The sequence below is a fragment of the Schistocerca americana genome, chromosome 3, assembly GCF_021461395.2.
Source record: "Schistocerca americana isolate TAMUIC-IGC-003095 chromosome 3, iqSchAmer2.1, whole genome shotgun sequence".
Lineage (NCBI taxonomy): Eukaryota > Metazoa > Arthropoda > Insecta > Orthoptera > Acrididae > Schistocerca > Schistocerca americana.
In genome coordinates this window covers 766,659,782-766,686,246 of record NC_060121.1, presented here as the reverse complement: position 1 = coordinate 766,686,246, position 26,465 = coordinate 766,659,782, and the positions used below count along the sequence as shown (strand labels likewise).

Below are 26,465 nucleotides of genomic sequence, written 5' to 3'. Positions count from 1 at the left end.
CATATTATAGAATGTGCATAATGAAAGAATACATTTCATACATAAGGATTTCTCCATACGTTTAACAGTTAAACGTGGAACTACAGAGACAAAAAAGGTTAGGAAGAGGTACAAACAGAGTTGCAAGTTGTCTCGTAACTCAGGTCTATTTTTGAAGAGTTTTCAAATTCTTTAACACTGTAAAAAGCTTTGTCTTTCAGCCATTTTTTAGTCTTACTTTTAAATATATTAAGAGAGACACAATGTGCCTGCACAGGTTATGTCTTGAAAAGCCTTATTTCCATGTATTCATAACTGTCTTGTGTTTTCTTGAGTCGAGTTGTTGGTATGTCTATCTTAAATGTTTGACGAGTGTTATGATTATGAACGGACTGCCTAAGGTTGTAACTGTTCAAGTTTTCTTTTATGTACAAAAGGCAGCTCTATATGAAAAGAGAAGGGACTGTCATTATCTATAATTCTTTGAAGTATGACCTACATGATATGTTATTTTTGGAAATCCCAGAGATGCTCCTCATGGCTTTCTCCTGCCAAATAAAAATTTTCCTGGACCATGGAGAATTACCCCATAGAAGAATACCATAGCTAATATGGCAATGAAAGAATGCATAATAAGAATTAATTAGCAGGCTTTCAGAAACACCGGTGCGTAATTTTTCAGTAGATAGATAACTCGCGAAAGCTTTCGAGATGTGTTGTCTATGTGACTCTACCAGGTTAATTTCGTATCTAAGTATATGCCAAGAAGTTTGGTAGAAGTGTACTCGATATCAGCATTGGATAAGCTGAAGGATATATTTACAGTCTTTTCGTAGTTAATAGCTAACTCATTGGCTTCGAACCACATATTGGATAATCTGGAAAAATCTTTACTTTGCTCCTTCAGTTTATTTATGTCCTTCCTTGAATTGATGAAAGTTGTATCATCTGCGTAAAGCACAGATTTGCATGGCATATTGCTGGGCAGGTCATTTATAAATATTATTAACAGTAATGGCCCAAGCACTGATCCTTGGGGACCACCTCTAGTGACATTCAGTAACTGTTACTTTTGACCATTGTAGCTTACAGTTTGCTTTCTGTTACCGAGATATGATTTAATGAGGGAGAGTTCCAGATCCCTAATGCCATAATTTTAATAAAAAATAATGTCATAATCTTTATATGTTCCTTAAATTGTAACATTCTGTCACAATTTCTGAAACACATTTTGTGTAATTTGCTGCAGAATATTCCCTCAACATTGGGAAGTCAAATTAATTTATGTCGCAATGCATCATCACATCTTGCATACTGCAAATGTTAACCCTTCTCATAGCCCAGTCACATTAATGTGATCACCGCCGGCGTTCGACGTCAACGGGCAATAAATCCCTCCCAGGCGACAGGTGGTAGCACTAACAGTGGAAGGCATATAAAGCATGTCAAGGATGTGGGAAACAGTGCAGTCGTTGTGATAATGTGGAAATGGAGCGATTTATCTGACGCCCAAACCGGTACGATCGTTGGTTTCTGAACCAAGGGTGGAAGCATTTCCGAAACGGCTAAGTCTGTAAACTGTTCGCATGCCGTCGTGGTTGAAGTATATTGTACGTGGCAAATTGCCGCTGTCAAAATTTGCAGTGCACCAAGGGCCAGCGATGACAGGGGTGAACAACGGCTGCGGAGATTTGTACAGGTGGACTGACGTGCAACTGCTGAGCAACTGATTGGCCACATGCACCAAGGGGCCACCAACAGTGTCTCGTCAACAGCCGTTCAGTGAACGTGGCTGCGTATTGGCATCCATAGCAGGCTCCTGGTTCAGGTACCCATAATGACTACTGTTCATCTGAGGAAGGTTCCAATTTGCACACCAGAACCGTAACTGTAAGTCCACTGAGTGGCGACAGGTGGCTTTTTCAGATGAATCACGTTTTATGCTCCATTGGATAGGTATCTGTTGGAGCGCACAGCTTGAAAAACCAGAAAGCAAAGATCTTGCAACAATCTTCAGAGGCGTCCAAGCCTGAGGGCATACCCTGGGTGATGTTGTCATTCTGGAAGACGCAACGGATCAACACACGTATGCTCTATCATCGGGGGCCATGTTCACCCCTACATACAGTTTGTTTTTCCTCAGCACGATGGCACCTACCAGCAGGACTCTGCAATTCTCACACACCTCACAGAATACGTGCGTGGTTCAAAGAGTACCAGGATGAATTTACCGTACTCTCCTGGCTACCAAACTCCGCGAATTTAAAACCAGTCGAGAATCTGCGGAACCATCTCGATCAGGATGTTCGCACCGTGAATCCTCAATATCTTCATACGCGTCTCGCGCTGCAAAAGGTGGTTATTCAGGCTTCTGAGAGGTGATCACGTTAATGTGGCTGGACAGTGTAAATCATTTAGCAAATGTACATTAATTCAACATAACATTAAATCATCCTAACGAGCAACATTTGTCAACTTAATAAGTGTAGAATTTTGTAACTGTAAATATTTTAAGAGAAACATTGGTAATAGCACCGATTTCGTACTATTGTTTATACTGCATGGGGTACAAAAACATGAGTCACATCAGGAAGCGAAAATTCCAGTGGATGGCGTGTCATGTAACAACCGTCATGTCGGTCTGTGACAGCATTCACTAATTATGTAAGTATAAGGGCAAAACTAAACCTCTGCGTTCTGGTCCTGACGGGTCATTCCGGCCCGACCAGCCGCTGTGTCATCTTTTGCCAATTGGTTCATCGAAGCAGTATGGAGAACCTGTGGTCAGCACACCGCTCTCCCTGTCGTTGTTGGGTGTCTTGACCTTGGAACCGCTACTAATCGGTCGAGTAGCTCCTCAATTGGTCCCATGAAGCTGAGTGCACCCCGTACCAATCGTCCCACCATGGGAAAAAATCCGTGGCAATACCTGGAATCGAACCCTGGTCCCCTGCCCTCTGCATCATGGCTGTCAGTCTGGATATTTTTCTCTCCATCAGCAAATAAGCATCATACTGCGTGTCCACAAGTCCACTTGCTGCAAGTATTTCGCCTCCGGAAAGAGAAGCATGTGAGTAGGTATCTGATGAGGAGGCGCACGGGTAATTAGGAATAACTTCTGTCGCACCAAGAGGAGTACACCTCTCGCCGATCCGCACACCAGGCGATGCTCGTCAGTGTCCAGAACATCACAGCCGACACACAACAGAATGTGTGCTGGCTGAATCCCGTGAAGGCGTGAGCGACATACTTACTTCCCATTGACAGTAAGGTACCATGCAGGATGGACGTCAGTGTCAAAATAAGTAGCTCACACCGATCGTCAAACGGCACGCCAGTCGACGTGGGGTGCTTCCAACCATACACCTACAGAAGGCTGACAATTATCTGATTGACCTCCGTTAATCTAAACGAAACTGGAATAACCTAGACGTAATGCAACTGTTGGTACGATGGAAGCAGTATGCGAGTGACATTGTGCGGGGAATCAAAAAAGATCGCCATGTAGCCATCTATAGTCTTTGCAGTTGTCAACAACACGTCTACCCCTTCCAAAATACTGAACATTCAAGTAAATATGTAAGCGTATTGTCATATCGCTGGCTTAGTTGTGGAGTATCTTTGCGGGCAAACGTGTGTGTAGAGAGTCGAGCTCGGGACACGAAACTGTTACGTTGTGTAGTGTGTAGCTCTGCATGTGAGAGGCATTGTTAGTTTGGAAGTTGAAGTGTTGCTACAAGTGCTATTACAGTAAAGTGATAAAATAAGTAAATGATTCAGAGCAAAGTGCGTCAAGAAGTGATTTAAAAATGTGCAGTGTTGCTGATAACGTATTTGTGTATCCTCTCGTTGCGTGTCGTACCGTACTGTATCGATCACCCGCGCCGGGTTCGGTCTCCAAGAATGAACTAATATGAATCAGCAAAAACTAGTTACCATAAAAGAGTGCAAACAAGTGCCAGTGTCTTGCAGTGAGCGTGAGAACGAACGTTCGGTCATCGCGTTTCTGCATCATCAACAATCAACCGCGCCGCGACGGTTACGTGCACGCTCGTACAAGTGAGAACTTTACGAACAGTGATATATCATTACTAGTGTCAAGGAGGAATATTACCAGATATCTGTATGTGTGACGAGCGTAAGAACTTTCGTTCGATCATTCGGCTTCCGCATCATCAAAAATCACCCGCGTCATGTCGATTACGCGTACGCTCGTCTGAGTGATATTGTGGACGGATAATCATCAAGATTGTTAATTGGGATAAACAGTTATGAATTAGAATATAAACAGTGCAACCTGCGATTTCCTTTAATCGTCTCAGAATATAGTTGTTCCTACCAGACGTAGAACAGTGTTGTATTCTGGCGATGAGTGGCTCCCCTGACTTGCTTCCACATTAAAATAGATAATTTCAGGCAAGCCAGCAGCAGTGTGGAGCAGAACAGTACGACCACCGCGGGATTACCAGGTACGTGGTGTGGACAGGGCGCACGGTCAAGAAAAGCAGAAACGACAACCAGTTTAAGGGTCCCCCCAACCCCATTAGTACTCCCGGGCGTGTTACAAATACAGTGGCACTCCACCCTGAATGGATGACAATAGAGGTTTAAACAACGATTATCATTGTTACTGACCATTTGTAATGCAAAAAACAGAAAAAGTCTTAATATTACCACTGTCGTTTAACGTTTAACCACAAAATAATTATTGAGTTGCACATACACCCGCTGATATTCTCACGGGAACAGGCTTTTATCCGTAAAACCAATATTATTGCAAATTTTTCCAGTGGTATCCGACAAGATTACTACATGGAAGGTATCCACATACCCTTACGTGTAACCTTTCTTACCTCAACATTGCTGCAGTATCAGTGTGGTAGGGTGGAGTCAAGGAAGCTACAAATTTGACTTACTACTCTCGTGTCCAAAATTAAAAAATCAAAAGGAAATTTTGCAAGGTTGCGTTTATTTTGCCACAAAACAGTATAAACAGTTGATAGTAAAGTAGAAACAATGTAAAGAATACAGAACACAAACAACTGAAACACGCATAACGGTAGACAAGAATGTTCTTCGTTTTTTCCAACTTAACGGATTTGCACACACATTCCGACAACTGGTTAATGTGCTCAGTATGGCGTTGACCAACTCTGGCAGCAATACAGGCCTGACAACGACAGGGCATGCTGTGAAGGATGTTACCAGTCTCATTTTGAGGCAGTGACGCCCATTCTTCCTGCAAAGATGCTCGCAGTCTTGGAGAGTGGTTGGTGAATGCTGACGAGATGCAAGCCGTCTCCCTAGTGCATCCTAGAGATGTTCTATGGGATTCAGATCGGGAGAGCCCGCAGACCACACCAGGCCTGCAAATCTTCCGTTTCCAAGAAAACATCAACTGCCCGTGCCCTATGAGGTCGAGCATTATCGTCCATTAATACGAAGTCTGTGCCCACAGCACCTCGCAACAACCGCAAATGAGGTCCAAAATCTCGTCACGATACCTGACAGCAGTTAAACCTTGCCGATTCACCCGTGCAACTTCATGAAGAGGGGCTCGAGTGGTAAACATAATCCCTGCCCACACCATTAGGGATCCTCCTTATATCGGTCTCTTTCCACAATGTTTGGGTCCTGAAATCGTGTTCCAAGTTCCCTCCAGATGCGAATCCATAGAATCAGACTACATCGTGACTCATCAGTGAAGACAACATTGGCTCACTCTTCTACCGTCCAGGTGGCACATTGACAGATCTACTCTAAACGTTCCCTGTCGAAGCCCTCTCTATACCGTTAGCCTCGATACAACGCGTCCAGAAGATGCTGCGAGCTCACTGCCAGTTGCCGTGAAGTACTAAAGCGGTAATGTCGTGCTCTTGCAACCAAATAACGGTCCTCTCTTCTGAAATCACACGTGGTCGGTCCTGTCCTGGTCTTCGGGATACAGTTTCGGTCTCTACAAACTATCGCCACATCCGAGAAACAACAGAACATTTCACATTAAGCCATCGGGCCACATCAGTTTGTGACTGTCCTGCTTCCTTTCCTTCTTTGGCCCTCCACCGCAAGAGTCTGGTAGGCATCTTCTCTGTGCCATACTACACCGTCTGTTATCGTGTACACAGCGATTGTGGATGTGGGGCTACCACGTTTCATAGGTGCGCTAAAGTCATTGTCCGCGTGGTTGTCCGCTGACCGGAATACCATCTTCCGTGCAGAACAAGATCGTACGGACATCTGGTTGACAGTTTGTATGATTATATTGTGAATTAAACACAGGACGGGAAACAGCGGTTTGTTGCTTTAACTTTAGGCACCAGTGTAAGTCATTCGCCTAAGAGTACTACATAAAAATGGGCTGAACAAGCGAAAATATACTGGGTGTAACAAAGGTTTTCTCTTGTTTACGTGTGGTTAAATTTTAATTCGTAGCTTCACCACCAAGTTGTATGTGATTCTTCAGGGCTATGTCTGCACATCTAGGATTCATAAGGACGGCGAGTTGATGCATGTATCATTTCTGATAGAGGGCATTATGACATTTCATGTAAGAAAGGGTTTCAGATGGTAAACTAGTACTCTCTGCGTCCATGTGTTTCCAAAGATTAATGTAACATGAAAAATTGTAAAATGAGTTCCAATATGAAAATAAAATGAAGTTTTTCAGGATTCTTGTCCATATAAAATATCTTCTTTTACGTGTGAAGAATGTACCTCAATATTTTGTCTGTGCCTTTTTGGAAACCCCTGTATATTTTATAAACCACATTGATAAGTTCTGAAATCACAAAGGTACTGAAATGTCAATTCCTTTCCTGACTGATTTCATGCTGTCCGACTATAAACTTCTGCTCTACGCAAATCTGCAGAAATTGGTTTGTGTTCCTAGTATATACTCGAAATCTTCAACAATGCGAGTTACATAATTCATTATTTACGGTCATCTGCAATATTATCCAACTACCGCCCCCGATTTTGTCAAATGTACTATTTATAGATGCCTTAGTATACATTCCGTCACCCTGTCCCTAATTATGGCATTGCTTTACCAAGACAACTTTCTTTGTCCGTTTTGTCGAATACATTTTAGTTATAGTTTAGTACTTTTCCAATTATTTTAACGTCCCCGAGTTGTAACTTACCTGCTGCCGCTGCCAGTGAACTTAAGTTCGTCAGCGCTTTTGATATTGTTTGGAAGGAGTAGGCTCTGTGAATCTGGTTTTGCCGTCTATCGCTCTTTCATTTCTATACTCATCCAATGTCTGGCAATGTGACTATGCTCAGATATAATAACAACGCTGCAGTCAATCAAGTTGTTCCGTGTTTCAAGTGATTCGATTTCATTGTTTTCCGTTTTTTCTTGAATGCAGACCTGTGCTCCGAGTATAAGATATCTTCTACTGTTTTAAGCCAGTCTTTTGAAATTAGCATTTTATTCATTTATTTTTTTACTGAATACAAGTTTTTAAGCAGAAATTGGTCAATGGAATAGAAGTTCTCCAAGAGAAATGATTTTAAATTAGATTTAAAATTTGTTTCACTGTCTGTCAGACGTTTTATGTTATTGGGCAAATGAACAAAAATTTTTCTTGCTTCATATTGAACTCGTTTCTAACCCATTGAGAGCTTTAACAATGGATAATAGAGGTCATTTTACCCTCTAGTGTTGTAGGTGTGGACATCACTGTTCTTCTCGGATTGTGGTGGGTTATTTATGACGAATTTCAGTATCGAATATATGTCTTGTGAAGACGCAGTGAAAATACTTACCTCCTTGAAGAGGTATCTACATGATGTCCGTGCGTGAACACACATTATTCTTACTGCTCGCTTTTGTGCAATCAATACTATCTTCCTAAGAGATGAGTTATCCTAGAAACTTATTCCATAAGACATTATTGGTTGGAAATATGCAGAACATATCTGGTGGTTGAAACATTTGTTTCCAATATTAGCAATTATACAAAGAGCAAAAGGAGCTGAACGTAATTGTTTGGGAACCTCAGTAATATGCTTCATCAGTATCGACATCCAAAACTTTGGAGCATTCTACCCTATTTATTGACTCCTGCTCATGCTCTACAACAGTTGTTGGAATGACTCTTATTTTTTGTACAGAACTGAATGTAGTAGAACCATCTAATAATTCTTTGGAACATATAATTTTGCAACTCTTCTTTTGATCTGTCTCTAATGGTGTTTATAACACAAGTATCGTCTGTAAAAAGTACCAGTTTTACTTGTTAATTGTTAAGTGGTAAGTCACTCACATAGATAAGGAATAGAATTGGATCCAGAATTGAAAGCTGTGGGACTCCGTTTGTGATTTTTTTCCCTAGTGACTAAAACGTCCTACCTTTTCGACACTGTCTTAATCATCCAGCGCACTTTTGATTTCTGTTTGTTAACTATGAGTCAAAGCAGTTGTGCATAAAGCTTTAATTCCATTAAACTAGAGTTTTTCAAAGAGTGTCACATGATCTAACAATCAAACGCCTTAGAAAGGTCACAAAAATACTAACCGGCGATATATCAATATTTAAGACTTCTATTACTTTATGAGTGGATGTATAAATAGCATTCTCGGTCGTGCAACGCTTATGGGATCACAAACTGTGATACGCTAAATAAATTTTTCCACTTAAGTTTGAGATTACTGTCGAGTACATTACTTTTCCGACTATTTAGGAACAACAGGTCAGTGAGGAAAGTGGAGGGTAACTTTTAAAGTCTAGCTTGTCACCTTACTTACGAAGTGATTTAACAGTCCATATTTTAAAATGTCTGGAAGAATTCCTTGTGCCACTGATGCAAGGACGATACTTATTAAGCTGGAACAACTTTTCATAATTCTGTCTGAAATTCCATAGCTCCAAATGAATTTTAGTTTTTTAAAACCTTTGCAACTGTATTAATTTCAATTAAGGAACTTAGCGCTACTTCTAATTCTGTAAAATTTTGTGGAACATCATTTTTAATATATCCCTTGTTTCTTCAACTGGACCATTTGATCCTATATTTGCTGCTACATTCAGAAAGTAATTGTTAAATGTACTTGCAACTTCTGAATTATGATTCACAACATCGTCATTTATTGTAATTATTATGGAATCTTGTACATTGACTTGCTGTCTCGTCTCCTGTTTGAGAATGTCCCATACAGTTTCAATCTTATTATCTGCATTATTTATTTCTGTCAGGATGTGCGTACTTCTGGACATTTTAATGACTCTCCTTAAAATGTTATAGTATTTTTTGTAGCTTGCAAATCATGTCGTATCTTGACTTACTCTGAGCTTTGTATAAATCTCCCTCTTCCTCTTACATGAGATTTAAATTCCATTAGTTATCCACAGCTTACTTGTTTTTTTAATGGATCTTCTGGATACTTTTTTAGAAAAGCGACTTTCAAGTTTAACCATATTCTATTAGTCTTCTGTTGTATCGTATCTTATTTTGATGTTAACTTTGGCATTATTTTCTTTTTTTTGGTACTTTTTTATCCATAAGCCAAATTCTGGTATGTAGATGGATGTTGGACGAGGATGGAAACAGTCAGGGTGCGCCATATTAAAACTCGTCCGAGTTTCCCAAGTGATTTATTATTTCCAGCTGCAGTGCCCATGTTCCTCTCAGTCTAAGTCACCAGATCCCACAATGCTGAGGACACCACTTCGCTGTCTGCAAAATGGCTTGGCGTGGAATGGCTGCCTCAGCGACCCATGCAGCACGCTGCTGTGTGTCGGCCTTGTACGGCCACGGAGTTGAGTCGATGTCAGACTGCACCGGCAGACCCTGTTGCCTCAGCGCTGCTCACAGGGCAGCCCACTGAATGCTTCTTCACCAGCATGGCTAAGATCACTGTGACAACAAGCGTCCACGATCCTGCTTCCGAATCTGCGGCCCTCACCTTTGGATGCTTCTGGCTTGTGTTGGGAGCCTACAAGACTGCCCGTGGTAGTGAGCCGTGGCGTGGCCAGCCACTGGCTGGCTGCAGACCCTGCATTGGCCTCAGAGGGTCGAACCAGCAACTTTCTGTGAACTGGAATGCTGGCGCCCCATCTGCTGCTGCGTGTAGCAGGTGGTGTGACATGCCCCACCATCCAGGAGAGCTGTCACACTTGAATCCCCGAATTGGCCTCAGAGAGCCGAACCAGCGGCCTGCCATGGACTGGAACGCTGGCACCCCATCTGCTATTGCGTGTAGCCGGTGGTGTGACATGCCCCACCATTCAGGAGAGCTGCCACACTTGAATGCCTTGTTAGTGAACCGGTGCCTATTTATACGCGGCTGTGCACCTCTGTTTTGCTAATGCACCACTCTGAGTCATGTACTCATAACACCTGGGTTGGGCCAGTGGGCCCCTTCTGTCTGTAACTTGCGCCATGCACACCGCTGCGTTCACTCTTTTCAGCGGGTCTACGGCCCTGTGGCCTCCATTCTACATCACAACTGCTGGTAGCATAACTTATTGTCAACAGGCCCGCGCCTAGCTGTAACTTGTGCGCTCAGAAATATTGCACTGAAGCTAACCTTTTCCCATCTTAAACGGTGGTGCCACTACAGGTATAACCAAAGTGGAATAGCTGGCAGCAGTCAACAAAAAGCAGCAACCTAGTTTCGGTATTACAGAGAAAACTGTTTTTTTTATGGATACATCTTCTTTATCATGACCCAATTTCTCTGCTTGACACTGCTACCAAGCTTCATGGAATCCTTTTCATCAGAATTGAGATTCATATCCACATGAATGTTTCGATAGTCCCTTAAGCAGGCCACCATTCTTCCTTCAGTCTTTTCGGTCGAATCCAACCACTGCATCGTTGATGAACCTGACTCGAATAGACATTTAGTGTAACCTTCTTTCCATCCACCTCTCGATCCCATGCAGAGCGGGATTCCTCGAACTATGACAGTAGACATGAAGGACACTTGGTTTCTTTGTACAATGAGCTACTTGACGGTAACATGTCAGCTGACCTTCACACAGCGACTTAGTCAACATTCACCTCCCACATTAGTGTTGCAGAGAGATCTGCAAATTACATGACGGCTTATCGCAATGGCGTCATTGGTGGCTCACGATACATTTACACTGCAGAGCCAAGCCAACATACCATTACCTTCTCCACTTACGAAATTCTCTCTGCGTCCCACACTTGTCAACGAAGTCAGTGACCATGATCCTTCGATACCCAAATAAATTGTTTCATTCAAGAGTGACGACACTCTGCGAAATGTATGCAATATTCCGTCATTGCCCCCGTAAGACCACTGCACTATAGCACTTTATGTGATTTATGTCATGGACTACGCTCTGTAGAGTGGAGGTGGAGACAACACTGTGTAAAAGTTCGTCTCGTGGAACAGTAAACGGCCATGTAGACTATGAGGAACTGGGCATACTGGAGAAATAATTGTCAACCCAGGATAAATCACAGCAACACCGCGTAACAACACTTCCGGTTTTGAAAATGGCCTCAGTTCGACAAGGAAAAAGAGTCTACTTCTTCAGGTATTGCGCGCCCATCTGAAACCATTCACTGATGTTTGCGTTATCTGCAGCCTCCCAAATAGTCCCAGACATTTCCTATGGCATTAACAGGGCGTAATTTAGCGAGGCAGTAGAGATGTGATAGTGCCTTAGTGTTGGTCAAACAGAGAACGTACGTGTGCTGCCCCTTGGATGCGGCTGTTGTCATCGTGGAAGACAGGAGTGTTCACAGGACACTCATTCTGCAGATGTACAAAAAAGGGGCCCATGTTGTCACTGACTATGCTTAAACAAACATCCCAGTCCATGTTCACGGTAATCCGAATGAATGGGTCCAGATAATGGCATGAACAACACCCACAACACCCACAAAAAAACAGAGAAACACCTCCAGTCTGAACTACACCCTCCACACACACTGGGTTACACGTCTGACGGGGCCATCGGCGCATTCGACGCCTAGCATCATTTGAAAAGAGCCTAAATCGCATCTTGCCGCACCACACCATAACAAGTCAGTCCACACAGTTTCGAGGTTGGATTAGTAAAAAATGGACAAAGTTTAAGATGATTATTATGGTTCAGGTGTTTTATATAGTCTTCCTCTACAGTTTTTGCCCTCTACAACTCCGTCTAGTACCGTGGAAGTTAGGCCCTGATGTTTTAACAGACGTCCTGTCATCGTGTCCCTTCTTCTTGCCAATGTTTTCCACATATTCCTTTCCTCTCCGATTCCGTGCAGAAACTCCTCATTCCTTACCTTATCAGTCCACCTGATTTTCAACATTCGTTCAAATGGTTCAAATGGCTCTGAGCACTATGGGACTTAACTTCTAAGGCCATCAGTCCCCTAGAAATTAGAACTACTTAAACCTAACTAACCTAAGGACATCACACACATCCATGCCCGAGGCAGGATTCGAACCTGCGACCGTAGCGGTCGCGCGGTTCCGGACCGAAGCGCCTAGGACCGCTCGGCCACATCGGCCGGCTGCTCCGGTTTCACTACCATACAATGCTGCACCATCTACAACTCTTCAAATCGACCTGTCTGCTCTTTAAAGGCAGTGTGTTAGGTGAGCTTTTGATTAACAGCATAACATGTGGACGGCAGCGAGCCGCCAGTCTGTCCGCTGTGCACTGTGACCCGTGTAGAACTGCGGGCGCGCGCCCCCGACTGTTGCAGAAGTGGCAGCTGGGCACGGTGTTCGTGCCGGACAGCCTGGGCTACCTGCTGGCCACCAACCTGTGCGGCGAGCTGGCGCTGCGGGTGGGCCGCAGCCGCGTCGCGCTCGCCGCGCTCTTCCTGGTCGGCGTCTCCTGCGTCATGGTGAGTTCCACACGGCCGACCGCGCAGCGCCACTGCGAACCCGCAGCCCGTACAGCTAGCAGGTCCGGTCTCTCTCTTCCTGGCACCCGCAGGTGGCGAGCGCGCGCAGCCTGCTGCAGCTGCTGGCGCCGCACCTGGGCCTGGGGCTCGGCATCGGCGCCGTCGACGCCGCGCTGGTGCCGCTGCTGGCGCGCCTCGCCGGCGACCGCTTCGGCTCCGTCTACGCCCTGCAGCAGTCCGCCGTCAGCCTCGCCTACGCTCTAGGTGAGGACCGGCCCAGAAAGCAGGGTCTGGGCGACGTTCCTGTAGGAGCGCAGTTTTGTAATGGGCAGATAAAACGAGGAACAGAAAAGGGTAAGGCAGAAGAGGTAAAGGAGAAGGCGAGAGAAGGAATGCTAATATTATTAGGGAATTCTTTTTGTTCAATAAAGCACACGAAAAGTTCTTCCCTACACAACATATCTGAAACAATTACTGAACAGATAGTCCTTTAATCCAATTGACTGCGTTTCTCTTCAAGTCTGGGAAAAAAGTCTCATCCACCAGCAGAAGCAACTGTGGCGGAACAGTGTGTAGAGCAACACCAAGCAGAAAAGCAAGTATTTTCTTTATCAACACACACCTCTGCAGAAGGACCGCACACCAATGGTTCATCTGCATCAAATGCGTGACACTGAGCGCAAAGCAGAGATTCTGCCGTATTAATGGCATGTAGACGGAACTGTATCACATGTTTCTGACTGACAGCCAGAGACCAGTTCGCACAAGCCTCCGTGGCGAGAACGTTATGGTGCACAGAATGCCACACAAGGGGCCAGTTGGTCTCAGGATATCAGATCTCTACCATGTTCTGGATTATGAGCCCTCATCATTGGGCGATAAGTGACAGATGCAGTAAGAGTCCTGGTAAGAGGCAAATTGCATGGACATAACTACATTCAACGAAAAAATTCTTGAAGTGCGAGAGAGAAGTAGAAATATACGATATTGTAATGGGCGGCACTCAGGAGAGAGGAGCAAGTTCATCAGTCGTGGCTCCTGACAAACCACTCAAATAGTGGGACCACAACTTAAGCATCGTGCAAACATAGAGGGCAGCTGCTCTAGCACATACGTTGGCAAGACCAAGGCGTCCTTCCAGAGGGAGAAGAGTAAGTGTGTCATAACGCACTTTGTGGATAAGATCCATACTCACGAAAAAGCCAAATCCTTTGGTCATCGCCTTCGGCGCTGGTGAGATGTGGGCCAAATGTTGTATCCCAGACGCCAGATGAGAGTTGTCAAATCAACCCATTCTACCATGTCCAAAGCTAACAACAGATTACTACAGACACTCGTGTGGATGACTTGAAGGAGGGGTTGATAGATAGCAGCCACTGGGTCGGAAGCGAAGGTAATTTTCAACACTGGAGGGTATCTGTAGACTGCAACTGAACCACACTTCCTTCCAGAACACCCCTGCCAATGTTCAAAGCAGCAGATACCGTCAAATTCAATACGACTGCCTGCAGAACTTTCAGTTCCAGTAATTCATTCCAGTGCCACACACACCTCATCCCTCGACTGAGCCAAAAGACCAGATCATCTGCATAGCCTCAACAGATAGAAGTATTTCCCCTCATGGTGATTCTAGTTAACCAGTTCTGCATGAGTGTAATAGTGGCTCAAGAGCAATGGAAAAAAGGATCATCGACAATTGACATCCCTGCCAGACTGATTGAATAATAGTAAAGGGGTCTGCTACATGTCCACTGATAAAAACCCACAATGAGGCATCTTAGAGGATTTGCATGATGCAACGTATAATGTCATGGAAGGCCATCCATTTCGTCACTTACACAAGGTAGCCATGTTCCCCTTTCAGTGGTGTGGCAAAGTCCATCAAAACAAAGGCACCTCAAAAGCGACAAGTCGCTGCTAGGCTGATAACATCAAGATAGTTGCTCAGCACTGTCTACATGTTTAATTCAAAGATGTGACTTGAGGCAGGACATGCCTGAGACAGGCAGGTGAAAGTCTTGAAGTCTCAATTAATCATCATCAACAGCTAGTAATTCTCAACCCCCCAAGCCCCAGATGGCTTGACCAGAATAATCACTCCTTCCGCAAAGGTAGGGAGGAGTGGAAAGTGAGGGGACATTAGTTCTTGGAATACAGCAATCTAAGAAGGAGCCAAAATGTCGTGCAAGCCGCAATAAAACTCCAGCAGGAAACCTTCTGTGCCTGGAAACTTGTTAACCACTCCTTTGCGAAGACCATCATCAAAGCTATCAGCTGTAACTGCAAGCCTAAGAACCTCCACAGCACCCCTGTTAACAACATAAAACAAAGACTGGCGGCCTTCATGCATTGCTGCAGCATTCTGGTTCTACTTCTACACAGAAATGTTGATAGTGGGCCACAAAGGCGCTTGCAATACCTTTCTGCGGCATCAATCGACGACCATCTGGCACGTTAAGGGCATAAACTGATACTCTCTAACACCGTTGCTTCCCTCTGACAATGTGGTGCATTGGCATCTCGTATATATCATTGCTCCATTTAGGCAGTGACGTGTAAGTGAAATAATCTTCGCCATTACTCTCTGAACTTCAGCTTGCCGATCAAGAGATGCTGCTTGGCCAGAGAGCTCCCAGAACAAAGTGAAATAAAATTAAAACGTATTTCGGTGCCAATACTTCCTGTCGCGACCATATTGTATCAATGTGGGGTGGAAAGCAGCCTTAGCACGTTCAAGCCATCACTGTTTGCATTGAAGAGAACGTCTGAAGGCGTCTTTCACAGGTGATCCACGTCCTCTCTATTAACTGCCTGTACTCCAGATCCACGATATGTGCGACACTCAACTTCCACATGCCTCGACCAGCCACACTCTTTTCCATCAGTCCATATGTAGGCAATGTTGCCAGAGAAGGCGTTAGGCCATAACTTAGCAGCTGTAAGACTGCGAGAATCGTAGATACGATCAAGACGACTCGCAGAATGGCTTGTAACATATTTATATCCGCTTCGATCAACGTACACACAGTCCCCCGTATCATGGAGATTTAAATCCTACATCAGCAGTTGTAGTTTCTGGCATGGAGTATAATGAGGAAATTGATCCTTCTGGGATGTCACACAGTCGAAGTCTCCACCAAGTGTAAAATAGCATAGCGACCTACAAACAACACTGCCACCACTCCCGTCGCTTTTCCGCATCAGAGGGACCATAAACTTTGAAGATTCAGACACCATGGAAGATCACTGTGAGACCTCTGACCAATGGCAGATAAAACAGATCTTGAACAACAATCCCTTCCTGTAGGAGTGTGCCATCCCACTACTCCCTTCAGCACACAGAATAGCATAAACATTGTATCCATAAAAAAGCCGGAAAGTTGTCGAGACGAACTTCTTTCACGAGGGCAAAATCGATTTCTGACACCCGCACCCTCAGAACAAGTGAAGTTTTACCTGTATCCTAATCGTGTGGACAGTTATAGAGCCAATTCTATAAGCCTGCCATGTACTGTGGTCACGGGGATTCTCACTGAAGCAAGAGGACCAGCTGTGTCCTTAAGAGCCTCTTCAACAGATAGTTCAATTTCATCCAAATCCCCAATCGATTAACAGTAATAGCAAGTCTCAACAACAACAGTTGTTGGTCCGCCTTAAAGAGCATCGGACCATGCAGTAGTGCATGGACCCAGATCAGCACAGCCTCTTTAGAATCTGAGGGTGACGATAAGGGTTGCTCTCCGTCAACAGGATGCACAGCACCAGATGCGTGTGATGATTGTTCTGTATCCAATGGGAGACAGACGTGATGTTATGCCATCAAATCATCCAACAGGAGGAGGTCTTGGTAGTGAGGATCATTATCGTCCAAGATTGTGGCAGGCAGGTATCTGACAGAGTAAGCCAGCGCTCCTTACATCTATTTGGCAGCTGCAACTTGTGCATGTCTCCTTCAGTATCCAAAGACGCCTGTTGGTCCTGATGGCCGGGCACAAAGCTGGCAGTAGGCACTACCATGAAGTCGACTTCCATCTCTCCCACCAGAACCATCTCACCACCTGTCAGTACAGCCACAGAAGGAGAGGGCACTTGCATAGACAACGTTCCCTCCTCATTTCTGAAATGTACAAAAGTTCAGAAGTGGGAGGCAGCGCAGGCAGTAAGCTGGAGTCATTCTGGAGAACCTCGACATACATCAGCGGAAATATCATTGGTGTATTCAAAGCCAGTGCATCCTCAGGTGGCAATTGCATCTGATCCTCCCATGCATGTACTCTGAGTAAACATGCCTTTCTCGGCCATAGTCTGTGACGTCCTTGGCTGCCCACCACAAATTACAATGCCGTGCACCCACCAACATATATGAGATGGCACATGTTTTCTCAGTTCGATACAGATCTGCCACATTCCACTGACTACTGGGTATGTAATAAAGTGATACCACTTTTCAGCCATATAGCTTATCATTTTCGCATACAGGTTGGATACAGAATCTCCAAAAGTATACTGAACAGGAGTTAAAAAACTCGCGTAGTCCACAATCCAAGCACCCATTGTCTACAGACACATCACCAATATTCCCATCTGAATGACGGAACTTGAGACCACTCGTAGTATCATTTAGAATACGATCACATGCTGCGTCAATAATAAGCTTGAAATATACCACACTGCTCATTATGCATAGGCATATGCCAAAAGGATCGTTACAATCAATCATCTCTGGGAAATTGTTCGATTTCAAGTACCTTCAGCCGTGCATATTCACTTGAAAATCCGGTCTTTAATCTCGATTTACGATAAGATTAGGCCACTCTTCTTCGAAAGAACTCCATGCAAAGACGTAAACAGATACTTCCATACTGCTACACTGCCATAGGCAAACTAACCGTAAATCGAACCCGGATTTCCCGCTTACCGCAGGTGGTTGCCTTAACTGCTTCAGCTATCCATCCACAGCTCCTGGACAAACCCAGACTTCCATGTCACACTTTCTACATCCCCACACCACATCACTTAACGCTCGCAGCTTTATCCTGTAGTCCCACGTCAGTGTGAATGAGACTACGGGAAATGGATATCCACGATATTACTGCCTTGCACCCGCTTGTGCGGCAATGCAGAGTAAAACTGTAGTGAATGTAGGGGTCTATGATACAGTGATGTAGACAGTGTAAAATATAGAAGTTTGGCGCAGTCTGCGAGGCGTGGATGGTAGTCAAAGTGGTTAAGGTGACATCTCGTGATAAGAGGGAAGTCCACGGGCGAGTCCCATTCTGGAACAAAATTTTCACATGTCACTGAAGTATATATCTATTCCTAACACAGCTGATGACAAAATACTCCCAGTCAGCAAATTCACTTCGATTTTTATTTTTATTGTATCTTAATAGCAGCCACATTTATTGTGTGTAAGGGAACTGTATTTATATTGCAATTTCGTTTTTGTAATAAAACTGTGTTACCTAGGAAAAGACACTTATGCCCCCACAACTCCCAGCCCTTCCACTTCACATCCCGAAGGCTGCTGTAAACCTATCGGAAGAAGAGAACAGGGAGACAACACAACGAGAGTAATATGCAGAAATTTGCTGTCATAATTGAGCTCGGCTAACTTAAATCTAGCAGGTGTGACGTAAACTTCTATTCCACTCTCTCGAATACAAATCCAATACCTTAAACAATAGGCCATCTCACTCCGTGTTTTCCAAGCAGGAAGTGGACAGTGGATTACCAAACTCCGAGAATCTCTTTGACAACTATTTAACATCACTGTACGAAATGCTGTAGATGATTGAAATAGCAAACTGTAGGGAACACGGTAAAGCATCTGGCCAACTGGAACGAGGTTGCGCAGAGGTTAGAACACTCGACTCGCATTCAGAACGATGGCTGTTCAAAATGCGTTTGGCCATAAAGATTTAGGTTTTTTGTGGCTTCCCTAACTCGTTCCAGGCAAATGCTGGAATGTTTTTCTTGAAGGGGCGCGGACGATTTACTTCCACATTCTTAAAACAACCCGACCTTGTGCTTCGTCTGTAATGACTTCGAAGTCCTTCCTTTTTCATACAAGCGCGCGCTTGAGGGATCAACTGACGACACATCTGACTCTGCCACTTTACTGATGCTGTCTTGAATATGCCATCATTTCACAGTACAGCGCCCACAGCTTCCACGTAAAGAAGTCTTTGTTGCTTTAACTGTTTTACGTATACTGTACTTACAGGCTCTTCCAAAATATCTCAGTGACGCTTACGTTAATAGTAAAAATTTTCGCAAGGACAATCAAATGTTCTAGCGTGGTGGGAAATGGCTCATCGCCGATGGAGCTTTTGTATTAAGTATGAATTTTGTATTTGATACACGGAATCTCATTGTTGTGTAAAAGGGATAGTAAATTCTACATTTAAGAAATAATACGCTACATAACTGACGTCGTTGGTTGTAACTTACTTATTATTTACACGTCAACAAGAGTGTTGCATCACCCCGCGATGTCGCGAAGGTGTGTCATTATTGTGACTGTTCCTCTACTGATCGGTAGATCACCCTTGACGTTGGTTGTAAACACACGTACTGTTACTATATGAGCTGTCTACGGGTAGAACGTGGCAGTCGAATGGACTGCAAGATTTCAGTTGAAAGTACAGAAACAGTAGGGACGTACTAGAGACGTCTGTGGAACAGTAGAGTGAACATAAATCACGCCATGAAGGACAATTGTGACCAATGATTGGATCGACATCATCTCGTTACGCGCAGGAGGCTTGTAACTAGAAAAGCTGCTCAACATATGCACTAGAGTTAAAGTGGTGTGGTCTGGGCATGCAGTCGGTTCTAAGTGACAGGTTGTACTGAGGACTACACCGCACAGGCCGTCCACGTTCGACTGAATTCGGCGTTCGAAGAGGCTCCAGGATGTTATGTACCGCGTCAAACTGTTAGGAGACAATTGCATGATGCAAATCTCCATTCCTGACGAGCGTGGCGAGCACCACATCTTACGCAACAACACCATGGGCAACGTTACAGGTGGGCATGAAATCATGCTGAATGGACGCCCCAGGATTGTCGTCGGGTGTCGTTTATGGATGAAACTCGGACATGTTTGTGCTCTGATAATCGCAGACAACGTGTTTAGAGAGAGCCCACTAACATCGAATACATCCAACACTGTGTCCCGGATGTTTAACAAGGTGTTGGTTAAGTGATGTTCAGGGGTGGCTCTACGCTGGGGCCACCACACACATTTCGTGGTTCTTGAGGATATTCTCATTGCCCCTCGCTACGGGGACGAATTCTGCAACCAATAGTGGCGTCGTATCGCTAGCAGTTTGCTGACAGTTCTAGTGAACACGTACCTCCAGCATGCTAGGTTCAAATGGCTCTAAGCACTATGGGACTTAACATCTGAGGTCATCAGTCCCCTAGACTTAGAACTACTTAAACCTAACTAACCTAAGGACATCACACACATCCATTCCCGAGGCATAATTTGAACCTGCGACCGTAGCTGCAGCGCGGCTCAGCACTGAAGCGCCTATAACCGCTCGGCCACAGCGGCAGGTTAGCATGCTAGGATCGCCAGAACGCAGTAGCTTGCCTACTCCACGGACAGGAACTTAACAAACATGTGTGGGATCGATTGGAAAGAACTGCTTTTGGACATCACAACGACTATGTATTCCGTCCGACTTACACAAAATCACCATTGAAGGTTGGGACAATTTTTACCAAGGCTGGCTTGATGATCTCATCGATGGTACGCCACGATGGATTCAAGCCTGCACCCGAGAAAGGGGACGTTCCACCACGTTGCTCAGGAGTCTGCGGAAAACCCCCTCAGGAAACAGACGAGTTTGTCGTTACACAAACATTTCGTTTTCTTTTTTTTTTATTTGGTGATCTGGACACACTGTAAATGAATATACAGGATGTTCAAAAAAGAGTCGAGCACTTTGAGAGGTGGTATGACTCACCGAAACAAGAAAAATAAGTCCAGTAAACATGCGTCTAGAAATATATACTTTCTGCACTATAAGAGATGTTTTACGTGGTGTCATTCATGACAATGGATCCATCTGCCCCCTGCGTACGGAATGACTCAACCTTTGATGCTCCTGCTGGAAAGCATTGAAGACGCGACGCTGTAGTGTCCTCACGTCGTTGATTGGCGTGGCTTAGACCAGTTCCTTCAAGTCTCTCATAACCAAAAGTTTAGGGGACTGCTGAGGTCTGGGAACGACTATAGATATGCCCCTCGTCCCCCCCCCCCCTCCCCCCGTCTACCAACCTCCTGAAATGCCTGGGACAGATTTCCGCGGGCATTGAGACGAAAGTGAGCTGGTGCGCCATCACGCATGACCACATTTGTATTCGTTGCTGCAGTGGCACAGCCTCCAGCAAGGTAGGCGATACATTAATCAAAAAGTACAAATAATGCGCCACAGTTAACCTTTGTGGTAGCACGCATGGCCCTATTAATCTACGGCCCAGTACGCCTGCCCATAAGTTAATAATCGGGGTGATCTTCTCTTTCCTTAATTTCTTGGGGATTTACATCTGTCCTTACATGCTGGTTATGGAAATTCATAACACCATTTCTTGTGAACCCTGCCTTATCGGTAAAGTCTTGGATGTGAACAGTGGACCTGCGGTACACTTCTGCAACAGCTATTGGCAGAACCGCCATGACGATCCTGTGGCCTTAGGGGCTGAACGCGCTGTAGATGACATGGGAACTCCCAGATAAAAGAGTGAGACACGCCTTCTGCTCCTGCTAATTGTCGCGACTGGTCCAGAGGTTTCTTCCACCGAACGTAGCACACACCCTTCCATGTCAGACGAGTGGACGGTGGGAGAGGGGGGAGGGGGGAGGGGGGGGAGGGGGGTGGGCTTTCACTGTCAGTGCCGGCCGCTGTGACCGAGCGGTTCTAGGCGTTCCAGTCCAGAGCCACGCTGCTGCTACGGTCGCAGGTTCGAATCCTGCCTCGGGCAAGGATGTGTGTGATGTCCTTAGGTTAGTTGTGTTTAAGTAGTTCTAAGTCTAGGGGACTGATGGCCTCAGATGTTAAGTACCATAGGTAGAGCCATTTGAACCACTGTCAGTCTTCCCAGGTGCAAGGGTTGCTGTGTCGCTCAGACAGCAGATATTCTCAGCAGAGGGGGTACGGTCTCATAGGCTACGTCCATTTGCTAAACCATAGCAGAATATCATCTCACTCGTTTTATTTGTCAAGTAGTTGGCTTCCATTGCCAACAAGTGGTGGAAGGGAGAAAGTGTAAATGTACCACAGAATTTGTACGTACACAGACCGCAATGACAGTAAACAAATAAGTGAACCTGCGTTTGGAAGAAGGTAAAACACCATGATACGTACCCCGGGTTGACACCTACTGTACAATAAGGCACACAAACACGATGAAGACTAACGTAGCCTACAACACGACTCGAACCACACAGCTGACTGCAGACCACCTAATGGTCGGTAGAGTACTGTGAGTAAAACATCATTATAGCCTGCCGACAAATTTGACGGGGCACCAATGCAACGACTGTGCTAATATCCGCAACCAAGCGTTGCACCGAGCGAGGTGGCGCAGTGGTTAGCACAGTGGACTCGCGTTCGGGAGGACGACGGTTCAATCCCGCCTAATTTAGGTTTTCCGCGATTTCCCTAAATCGCTCCAGGCAAATGCCGGGATGGTTCCTCTGAAAGGGCACGGCCGACTTCCTTCCCCGTCCTTCCCTAATCCGATGAGATCGATGACCTCGATGTTTGGTCTCTTCCTCCAAACAACCAAGCAACCGAGCGTTGCGTAGTCCTCCCTATAAACCACAGAGTGAGCATAGCCTACTGCGCATGTTCTCAACATCAAACCGGGCTAGTCACGTGGTACTGGGACGTCGCTGCTTGTCTGCAATTTGTAGTAACAGCGAAACTTTAATATTACACGTATTCATACGTTTTTACATACATTTCTACACGTTTTAGTAGTAATAATAGCCATGGTGGAGTATTGTTGTTGCTACGGATGTAAAGAGAAGTACGTGAAATGAGAACCAGTTACTTTTCTTAGGTACCTACAGCAAATCTTTAATAGTGAATATCATGTTGATGGGAGGCGCTTTATGTGTTTAATAGATCGAGACGCGGTATTATAATGTCATGTATTGTAAGCAAATTTCTACCTTTTTCTATTTTTTATTTTTTTTGCCCATGTGTTTACGAGAGAAATGCTAGATAAATTTGCGGGTGCGTTTAAGCTGCCAGTCAGTGTTTACGCATTCGTGCTATGTTCATCTGCAGATAAAATTTATGTAATTTACTCCAGCCCTTATGTGTATGTAAGTACTTTTCGTATTCTAGTTTCCCGAGAGATGAACAGAGAGTCAAAATATGGCTCCACAAAATGAGAAGAAAGAATTTCGTCCCTACAAAATATTGAAAAGTGTGCTCCAAGCAATTCGCTGAAGAATGCTTTGATAGGGAGAGGTTTGGAAATGCGTAGTTGAAGTCGGATGCTGTGCCAACAATTTTTGATTTCCCACACTACCACTCCTTTTTCCGCACCCGGAAAAAGGTAAGCGAAGTGAAACTGAGCTATAATACTGTGGCGAAAAAGCACAGTACCCTGCTCTTCCCAGCTTTAAAACTAATTCAGTTCCAGGTATAAAATTATTATGATGTCTATAAAACGCATATACAATGTTTCAGGATACTTCTGAATGTGATCTATCTGTTCTAAGGAAGTAATAACACTCAAAATACGCCAGTCGCTGTACGGACTAACATGCGCCATCCCAATACCACGTGACTTGAGCAGCAGGAGATATTGCGGACAAATTTCTCGTTCTGCGCATCCGAATGCTCACTCCAGAGATATTCATACTCTATGCTATAAACACGCATTTATCTCGGAAAGTATGTGTTTCCGGACCCAAAAAAATGGTTCAAATGGCTCTGAGCACTATGGGACTTAACTTCCGAGGTCATCAGTCCCCTAGAACTTCGAACTACTTAAACCTAACTAACCTAAGGACATCACACATATCCATGCCCGAGGCAGGATTCGAACCTGCGACCGTAGTGGCTGCGCGGTTCCAGACTGCAGCGCCTAGAACCGTTCGGCCATAGCGGCCGGCATTTTCTGGACCGATGTTTATCGGACTTATTTTTCTTTTTTCGGCAAGTACAACCACCTCTCGAAGTATTCGACCATTTTTTTGAACATCTTGGATACACATGCCTCAGATCCAACTTTTGTTTTCTGTGAGATGAATTTAGAAATAAAAGGGTAATGCAAAACTTTTGTTGATGTGTGTTTATATAGCTATTCTATATAGCTATTATGAGTAAATAAACAAACCCATGAATGAAAGCCTTAAGAAGCCGTGGTGGGCTGCCGCAGGTCCGCTGGCGGGTGGTCAGCTCGTACCGGCAGTGGGCTTCCCGTGGGTGATGCGCGTCGTGGGCGCCCTGAACCTGCTCTACTGCCCACTGCTGCCCATCATTCTCACCTGGGCAGACGACGAGCCGGCGGAGGTACGCTCTCTCTCTCTCTCTCTCTCTCTCTCTCTCTCTCTTTCTCTACTGTCCGTGAGAAATATTATAAAAATACCAGTAACTCGGGAAATCATTAAACAACTGATATGAAAGATATGTAAGCTGACCCGCCAGGGTAGCCGAGAGCGCTAACGCGCTGCTTACTGGACTCGGGTATTGCGCCGGCCCCAGATCGAATCCGCCCGGCGGATTACCGACGAGGGCCAATGTGCCGGCCAGCCTGGATGTGGTTTTAGGCGGTTTTCCACATCCCGCTAGGTGAATACCGGGCCAATCCCCATGCTCCGCCTCAGTTACACGGCTCGCAGACATCTGAACACTTTCGCACTATTCCTTAGATTACACTCGACGCAGACAGTGGGGGTACACTAATTCCATCCCGGGGGGTGGGGGGGGGGGGGGGTACGGGGTGGCGGCAGGAAGGGCATCCGGCCACACCTTAACCATTAACATGCCAAATCCGATTAACGATGGCTGACACTACGGGAGAAGGCTCAAGCGATAGAGAATGAAAGATGTGTAAGCTGTCAGAATAGTACTGTGTATAACAAACACATGTAGTCGAGCAAGGTCGTGTATATGTAGCAGACAAGTACAGTAGGAAGGCAGTAGACGGTGCTACACGGGCCTGACGGATGAGGATGCGTAAACAATGCATAAGACAACTAGCGTCAAACGTAGGCCACTCCAGAATTTATTCTGCAGCGGAATGTGAGCTGTTCTGAAACATTCAGGCAGATAAAAAACGGTATCCGAACCGGTTTGGAACCCGTAACAGTCCATTTGCAGAGGTGCTTCTATGAAGCTTGGAAAGTAGGATACAGGTACTGACAAAAGGCTGTGAGACAGTGTCGTGAGTCGCGCCTGGATAGCTCGGACGGTGGGATTATAGCCCGCGAAAGGCAAGATTCAAAGGCCGATCGGCCACACAGTTTCAGTCAACTAGCATGAATACTGAACATCCATTCATCACACTTATCTGCAATATACAATAGACGATCAATAAGTAATGCAACACATTTTATTCTGAAATCAGGTTGGTTTCATTCAAGTTTCCAGTACACCATATTATTCCCCATTCTTCTGGCAACAAACCCCTATTTTTCAACAAAACCCCATTCAATTCGACGGCCTTACACCACCTTCCTGGGAGACTCCAATGGCCGACGTAGGAGCCAGCGTCTCGCTGCATCAGTGACCTCCCCGGCATCCACGTACTGCTTGCAGCGGAGTACATCCTTCACTGTGACACACAGTTGCAAGCTGGAAGATGTGAGATACGGGCTGTGGAGTGGGTGAGGAAGAACAGTTCAGTGAAGTTTTGTAAACTCCTCTCTGGTACACAGACTTCTGCGAGATTTAGCGTTGTGATGGAGAAGGAGAAGCTCGATTGCAATTTTGTGGCGACGAACACGCTGAAGTCCAACACTGCAGGAGCCACAGCTGTCTGCAGCTGGCCGCCATGCGGGAAATCGGACAGGTTAGTGCGACCTTGTTGCGATGATGACAGACGTCTCGTCCAACTAGTCACCATGCTTTTCTTGATTGCTAGGTCTGCGTAGACGTTCTGCAAGCGCCTTTCAATATGTGCGATACGCTGGTTTTGCACAGAAAGAAACTCAGTGACAGCTCTCTGCTTGGAACGCACCACCGTTACACACGCCATTTTGAAAGGCTACGTATAGCGCCGGCCCTATCGGACCTTCATGAAACTACAGGCACCGAAAGGGAAATATTCCATGATGTTTCACAACGAATTGCACATTTTTTCTATAGAAACTCGCCGAGAAAAAAAAAAAAGTATACTCGTGCCCGTCTGACTCATATCTGAAACCAAAACCTATATTACGGCGTCAGAATTTAATGTTTAGTCAATGCCCATTATGTGGTGAACATGTCAAAAACGTTTGATTAATGTCGGATAGGTGCTTCATGGTGTAACACTTTCCTCTTCGCCAGTGTGTTTATCCGCTCGTGCCTTCTTAGGTATTTCAATGGTATCTCTTTTACTGGCAATACTGTGTTAAGCCATGCGTTACAAAGACTTCTGACACTGCAGAAATATCTGCTCGTTCCCACATCTTGCATACATTT

At 45.1% G+C, this 26,465-nt stretch overlaps 1 protein-coding gene across 1 annotated transcript in view; it reads left to right on the top strand.

Annotated features, from left to right (window-relative positions):
* Positions 1 to 26,465, top strand: part of LOC124606380 (synaptic vesicular amine transporter-like) — a 107,094-nt gene that overhangs the window by 76,004 nt on the left and 4,625 nt on the right. Inside the window, exons 8-10 of the mRNA XM_047138363.1 lie at positions 12,661 to 12,804; positions 12,897 to 13,068; positions 24,217 to 24,350. Of these exons, the coding sequence (XP_046994319.1) occupies positions 12,661 to 12,804; positions 12,897 to 13,068; positions 24,217 to 24,350 (450 nt within the window). The remainder of the gene's footprint in view (positions 1 to 12,660; positions 12,805 to 12,896; positions 13,069 to 24,216; positions 24,351 to 26,465) is intronic.